Source organism: Macrobrachium rosenbergii, chromosome 3 (genome assembly GCF_040412425.1).
Source record: "Macrobrachium rosenbergii isolate ZJJX-2024 chromosome 3, ASM4041242v1, whole genome shotgun sequence".
Taxonomy (NCBI): domain Eukaryota; kingdom Metazoa; phylum Arthropoda; class Malacostraca; order Decapoda; family Palaemonidae; genus Macrobrachium; species Macrobrachium rosenbergii.
The window spans coordinates 1614313-1622500 of record NC_089743.1 but is presented as its reverse complement, the minus strand read 5'-3'; the positions used below and the strand labels follow the sequence as shown (position 1 = coordinate 1622500).

Sequence of the window (8188 nt, the reverse complement as noted above, 5' to 3'; positions counted from 1 at the left end):
GAACTACAACATGCCACAAATAATAATGAGAAAGCTTCCTATAACACTGTCTCAGTTGAGATGTAAGAAAACTCAATCTTAAATAAACACCAAAGCCTACTTACAGCCTATAAAGTAGTTATTCTAGCCAGACAAAGACATGATAAAGTACAAAATTAATCCTGGTAACATGACAACTGCATTATAATTAGTTCTAACATACACTAATCCTTTATAAATCTTTACCAGATAAGCAATGCAAAACTAATCGCTGCCATCATTTTACTCTTAAAAGGTGCTTCAAGGGATAAATCTGCCTAATAAAATGTGGGAAGGTGTGCGATTTTTCGTAAATCCATTTTGTGGAAAAACACAGCTTTCAAGTCAGAAAGCTAAAATAAAACAAGACAATATAGCTAAGGGAATAACTCACATATGCAAAAGGCAGACTTCAGAACTTGTACAGTAATGCCAAAATAAAGGGAGACATCAAGGACTGGTCATTACTGCAAGTTAGTAAACAATTAATTTTTAAGTATCATGTACTTGAGATAATGAAATTTCACATCACTTTAGTGTGGAAGACTTGTGGATGCCAGCACTGCAAAGAGTGTCTCAAGGAAACACTACCTTATACTTTCCTAGAATTCAAATTTTACCAACATTCAACATATATACAGTTAAGTATAACACAAACAATTAGCATTCACATTACCAGTTTAGTTCTTCCTGTACTCTGCAACAATACAATTACTCTGACCTATGAGCAGTAATATCTAAACACTCCACCACAACTAGCATAAAGGAAGAATATTATAACCACTTCATATTTCATAACTGCCTAACTGTGGATGAAATTAAACTTTTAAATTCATAACATACACATGGGCACAAAAAGTATCTGCACAAAAACATGATCACCTTTGTAAGAAGCATTATCAGATTTTACATAGAAATGATGTTTCATACAAGTTAGTTTCATTGTGATGTTAATCAATATCAAAGTACAAGCACACATGGAATGCTCCAGTACTGAAATAATTCATTACTTGACTTGGTGGCCTTAACTAGAGCGTCTGTGTATCTTGTCAAGGAACTTGAAAAATACATTATGGTTGAGACCTCGAGAAATCTGCTGAATGTGAATGCGAATCATGGATGAAGTCGAGTCTTCATAAGCACGGTAGGTTGCAGGCAGTCCCAATTCCTGCAAAGAGAAACTGCCTCAATAAAGGAATCTTACTCCTTAAAATAATTTATATCAAAGATAAACACAATCATGGATTCCGAAATAGCCTTTTAAACCAACAAATTATAATCTCCAGAAAACATGCATTAAGTTCCACAAAGCACTCGAAAGACACCAGAACACCCATTTTCTTTTATAAAATGGAAAATAAACCAGGCTAAAAAGCACCAAACTGACATAGCAAATAAAGCCGATCACAGAATTAACAATTGCCTATAAATCTGCCAGCCTATTTAACCTTTGCTGCGCAACATATTCAAGGGTACCAAGGAGGATAATTATGATGGGAAACACTATGGGCTAAATCGGCCAACTATTATGAAGAAATTTAACAGTGGGTTAAAAAACATTTGTTCCTGCCTAATGTACCACCATGCTAAGATTTTCTAGTTTATATAAAAACATGAAAACTTGGCCATGAAGAGCTCAAGAACGAGTGCTAAGAAAATGTTTCAGCAAATACAGCATTAAAGAGTGGTTGGTGGGAATTGCTAATATAAGGAATACATAAAGCTCAATAAATATGTTGAGTAACATCACGGATGGGATGGAACCATAATGTATAAAGGACAATTCAGAAGGGTGTTCAAGCTCTGCAGAGTGCATGCAGGGAAGATAATAAAACTGGCCCTCAGAGCCAACTGCAAAAACGGACAATATAATAACAGCAGCAAGAGAGCTGCTATTCCATGAGCTTAACAAAATATATGAAACCTGACACACGAAGAGATGGAACCACAAGCACAAGAAAACAGCTTTAAAATAATGAGCGAGGAAACGGGGATGACTTGTTATATGGAAATCAAAGGGGATAAGACTGCCTGGGCATGCACTGAAAATACTGGGGAAGGAGCTGGAAGAAAGAAGGAAAATTGTTGTTAAAATCGGAAACTCTCAATTTGATTTCATGACAAGAGAGGACAAAATCTGAGGCAGTCTTTATGATGAAACCACTACAGGAAAACTACCATGCAAAGTCGAGACTATACCAAAAATGACGACCTTTAAAGGGCATGTGACAGAGTACTCAAACAACTAGATCGGTACTAAAAGGGAAGACAGCACCAGAAAGACCCATCAAACTAATGATGTTCCTCTACCATAATACAAGCAACAAAAGTGCAGAAAATTAATCCCAAGGGAGATACCAGACACAAAATAAAGTCCTGTTGCTAGTGGCAGAAAGTGAGGAAAAGATTGTGGGAATGTTTAAAAGGTGGAAAAATGGAGTGGACAGGAAAGGATTAAAAATCAATGCAAACAAAAAATCAACGTAAGCATAAAGTTCCTGGTGACTGAAAAGGAAGCAAAGTAAAAATATACTTAGCAACCATGTGACCATGGTTGCGGTGGGAAAGGTGTAACAGTTAACTCAGTGTTGTCCTAGTAATGCAAAAGTCTACTAAATTTACACGGTGTAGGAGATTTTGTATGGCCAAAACATCATCTCCAAAAAAAGGAATAGATGGAGTGGAGAACCACGCTGTGGTAGATCAGCAGGTCTCATATGACAACAAAATTTTTGTTCCCATGGGGAAAGAGTCAACTTGAAAGCAAAGGCTGAAAGTGCAGTAAGAGTGCAGCTCCGGCATGGATGCAATGAAAGAGATAGCATAGAGAACAAAGACTTATGATGGTTACGTAAAACCTGTACTACTCTGTGCAGCAGAAACACAGGCAATGAAAATGAAGTGGATGAGATTTCAAAAAGGTGTTACCATAGAATAATAAGAGCCATGGCAAGAGTTCAGAGGTAAGATTGTATTGCGAATGATGAAGCAGTAGAGATGTGGTGTCTAGTGGCTGGAAAATAGGCTGGCATCTCAAAGATTGAGATGGTTGGAAAAGTACTGAGAAAGGATTATGAATGGACAGCTGGCAAACCAGCTAATAAGCAAGTAGCTGTAGGAAGACCAAGGAAATCATGGAAAAACTGAAGACCTAGACCTGATGGGAATTCAAGCAGAACTACACAGGGCAGAGGAGAATGGAGAGACCTCGTTTCATATTTAACCTGACGGGGGGGAAACCAACATAACATTGATGATCATGATGACGATTCATTCCGCAAAAAAAAATATGCAAGGAATAGAATACCGATGAATTCAATATGCCATACCCCTATTTTCAATTCCCAAAAGTGGTAATAAACCATTTTTTTGCCTTCAAAGATCCTGCCACTTTACAATGGACAGCAATACAAGGTTCCTCAGTTCTCCACTGAAAAGAACTTGTCTTTTTTGCTTTAGCAGATGTTGTCTATGGACAAAATCAGTAAGATAGAACTTTAACATGGATAGCAACAAACGATTCTTCAGCTCACTGCTGAGAAAGACTTGTATTTTTGCTTTATCTTTTAAAAGTTCAAAACGCAATTGGATATCAGTGTACCCTGTACCTCACCACCACCAAAGTTCTTGTATGAAAAGTAAGAAATTAGTTTTTAGCATTTATCTAACACGATCCTAATTATACTGACCACATGTTGCACAGTTCAATATTCCTAGTTTCACTACTTTTAATTCTTCTTATAAATCTTAAGTCGTCTGATCTGTTATTCTTCTGATCACCCTCATTTGTGACTTCATTTGTCTATCCCTTACTTAATCTGTTCATTTAATACAATCTAAGGTACTGAAGGTCTGAAAATCAAAACTTTTTCCCTTCACAGTAACGCAAGAGATACTGGATAGCTGAGGTCAATCTGTAAAAATTATATTGATAATTAAGATAGAGCGACACTGGTCTTATCAGCTACACATAATTGTTTACGTAATTCCTTCTATGTGAAAGTGGAAAGAAGTACTGTACTGTAAAGGAAATGACTCAATAATATAATACGCTTCGGTCATTTTTGGTAAGACCTTTGTGTTTGACAACGATGACACCTACTCGCATGGTTACTAAACCTTAAAGAATCTAATGATGTCAATTCTTTATGTGTTACACACATCGCCCTCGTGATATGTCCGTAACATATGTTATATGATGTTGCCACTTATCATCTTATAAGTACAGAGATGATCAGTTACTATTTCATCTTTCCCGTTTCATCTTTTATGTAAATTATGTTGTTAAACCAGTCCTTTGTGACAGTTGTGAAAAAACACAATTGGTTACCAGTGTGCAAGGAGAGGAGCCTGTGTGAAACAGAGTGAGGTGAGTGAGAATGGAAATGCAGGGGATTCATGGGGAGACTGCCTGAGCGAATACGCACCACCTACTCTACTACATTTTCGTAATAAAGCCACCCATGACAAATCTTGGTTACTGAATCAGATAACCCTTTCCTTGGTGAAGTTTCCTTTTCCCCACTACTTTGAATCCAAGGAAATTCTGTATTTCATTCTTCAAAAGAGAAAGTTTCCCATACCACGGGAGTATCCAATATTATGATTTTGTCTTAATCTAAAATAAATTTACAAGCCTCTGAAAGTCCTAGGTTTCCTCCTCCTTCCATCATCATATCAGACTAGTTTGCCAGTCTGACCATTAACCCTCAATGTTTTCTGCTTATAAGCTCCAGTGATCTTCCTTAATGGCTATCAAGGCACCTAAGCCCAGTTTACATTCTAATATCGCATATTCTAATACTGTATGAGTTCTGCATTCTAACAGTACATTCTAATATGACATACTAACTCTTCTGTAGTGCTTTTCTTATAATAGAAAAATTTTCCATTTCACATTCACCTTGGAAACTTGTACCGGCACCCCTTCCCTAAAAAACATGACCCTTCTAATCCTTCACACTGCTGATTGCATTTAAGTTTTTCTACTACTGAAGTATTCAAAATAATATCACAATTACTTGGTCAAAAATTTGAATTAGCTTCTTATGATCTTTAGTATGACAGCTAGAAGAAAGATTCTTTGGTAATCTGCTCTAACTTACCATACATCTTTTGTTGCCAACATGCTAAAAGTCTGTTAGCCATTCGCTGCTTAGGTTTTGACTTCTCGTCTATCATGCTGTTTCCAAACAAACCCATTACTTATGGTGCCATTTAATTTGTCACAAAATATTCCCAGGAAAAAACTCTCTGAAAACGCAAGTAGATGAGTATCGCGCATTTAAAGTCAAAGCCATTAGTTCTCACCTGTCAAAATAGGTCATTCATTCTTTGTCTGTGCTTGCAAACACACTGTTCCCTAGATTAGGTTATGAAGGATTGCCTTTAATTCTGCTTTTCAGTACCACTTCATTCCGGCCACCTTATACTCTGATTAATTTTAGTTTGGTTTAAATTGGCAATCCTCGGGTTACAACAGAGATATGTGCCTAACAACGTGTCGTAAACCAATTTTTGACGTAAGTCAGAACACACTTACATAAGCATGAGGTTATTCAATTAAGTCAGAACACACATGAGGTTATTTAAGTACGTCAGAACACACTTAAATAAACATGAGTTTTAAAACGCACAAATCAAACCCTATTGGCTACACACTTTTCGCTTTCACTTCCTTCGCCCCCCCCCCACCTTTCACTTTGTAAGGCCTCAAACTTTTAGTCTTCACCTGAATCAGCATAAGGCTCAGTGGAATACATCGCTAATGCTGGTCCTGCAGCTGAAGATATGTAGTGCATAATTTTTGTTGAAAAATTATTAAAACTTAGGAAGATATGTAGTATCTTTGAAATATTATGACATGTTTATATTCCCAAGTTATCTCGGGAGTCATAGATTACACTACTTTCACTGTATTTTTAAATCATGCAGTATTATAAAGAATTATTTTGGATTTTAGAAAGGTAAAAAGATGATAAATTTAGATTCATGCAACATTCAAAATTTATTATTTTTCCATGCTTTGAAAGTTATGAACTTTGAGAGAACGTCGTAGAAGAAGGGTCTGATTGTAAGTTCAAAATGTAAACAATGCACACCGTCATCTATTAACATAAATGCATACTAAACGTTTCCTATGGGGAGAGAAAATATAGAAAACGGGAATTCATCAAAGAACGAGTAAATTCAGGAAAATAAAAATAAGTAGAAGTATTTTACGAGCATGAACAAATATTCTCGTGATTATAGATGGTAGTTAATCATGAGAATACTTGGGATAATCTGAAAATGGGGTTAAGGGTACAAAGTTGCATAAAAAAATGTAAAAATAACAAGACACATTGAACAAGGAACCCAAACGGCGTATGAATGGAACGTAAACAAAGCGCCAGCCTCAGTGCAATGCTTGGTGACAACGTATTCTTCCCCCGTGAAGTTCGTATTTATGACGCAAACGTCGAAACAAGAATTACTGAATCATTTATGGGGACCGCGTCGTAACCACAACACGTCGTAGGTTGAGACTGTCGTGACCCAGGATCGCCTGTAGTGTACTGAAGCATGAGATCAGTTCCGCCAAAGATTTCAGAATTCAAATACTTATTGTATTATAAAACTCGAGCGAACTCTTTCAGGGTATGAGAGTATATTCAAGAAATACAGAAATGACAAAATATAGCCTACATGAAATACACCAAGATAACAAACGAAGACAACACACAGATTCAAAAGCCTTACACTTAAAAAAGACAAGAGTCAAGGACTAAAAGTGCATTTGTGCCTACATAAATGTTACAAATTGATACTATAATTCTTATCTAATAGCCCAAATGGACTAGATATATCACCAATACATGGGATTAACAATTTGTCCAACATGATTTTTTTACAAATTCGGCAAGATTGCACACTCTGGCCTTGTAAAATACTATCTTTTAATGTACTGTACATTTCTCTCAGCGCACTAAAGGCTGGACATACCTGAATGTTGGGCTCTGTACAAATTACTGGTCCCCAAGAGTCTAAGTATCAGCTATGCACAGCAGTTAGTTTATGATTACCAAATCTAAATCTACTGAGATTCTTTCTATCAGTAATCTAGTTAAACAAGGTATTTACATGAACATATTTCTTGCTTAGATATTCTATAGTTTGAGCATAGTCTACTTTCATGAAACTCTCACACTAAGTTCTATTTTTCTGTATCACTTTTATTATTATTATTATTATTATTATTATTATTATTATTATTACTATTATTCAGAAGATGAAACCTACTTATAAGGAACAAACCCACAAGGACCACTGACTTGAAATTCAAGCTTCCAAACAATATGGTGTTCATTAGGAAGAAGTAAGAGGAGGTAAAGGGAAATACATAAGAAGAGATTCCACTTCTTAAAAAAGAAAAAATAAATGAATAAATTAGTAGCTAGATAAAAATGTATTCAAATGCTAGGAGAATAGTATTAGGGTAGTAATGCAATGCATCTTCGCTTGAACAACTTAAGTTCCATTTGAACGACATCCTCTGGGAGGCTGTTCCACAGTCCAATAGTGTGAGGAGTAAAGGACATCTGGAACCGAGATGTTCGACAGCAAGGCACATTTACTGCATATTGGTGCTGCTGTTCCGCGAATCTGGTTGCTATCGGCAGATAAAAAGGAATAAAGGATTAGTTTTGAACGTAAAAGATCTCCTTTGAAATACAACTTAAGAAAATGAGACAAAAAAAGAGACCATCCGTCAATGGTCCAAGTCATAACTGCTGCTATTAGGAAACAAAAACCTACCACCACGAACCGTTCTGTCTAAAAGAGAGAAATCTCTGGTAAAAGCAGACATCCACACCTATGAACAGTATTCTAGTAAAGGAAGAACAAACGACCTAGAGCAAGTTGCACTGATTTCATCACTTATAAATATATGAGGCCTTACGAACAATACCTAACTTTCGTGCAGCATTTGCTGAAACTTTCATCAGATGTTTCTCAAAAGTAAGATGTGAGTCAAAAGTTACTCCTAGAATAGTTAAAGCTTCAGACTCATTCAGCAAAGTTCCATCCACCTGAAGGAAGGAAATCTGCACGATATCTGCTACTCAATCGTGTTTGTTTTTACTGGAGTTAAGCCTCATACCACAATGACTACACCATTCAGTAAGTC

The 8188-nt window shown here is 36.3% G+C and overlaps 1 protein-coding gene across 1 annotated transcript in view; it reads right to left on the bottom strand.

The window, feature by feature from the left end:
- Window positions 1-8188, bottom strand: part of Fpps (Farnesyl pyrophosphate synthase) — a 322613-nt gene that overhangs the window by 432 nt on the left and 313993 nt on the right. Inside the window, exon 11 of the mRNA XM_067126286.1 lies at window positions 1-1186. This exon is cut by the window's left edge and continues 432 nt beyond it. Within this exon, the coding sequence (XP_066982387.1) occupies window positions 1132-1186 (55 nt within the window). The 3' untranslated portion in view covers window positions 1-1131. The remainder of the gene's footprint in view (window positions 1187-8188) is intronic.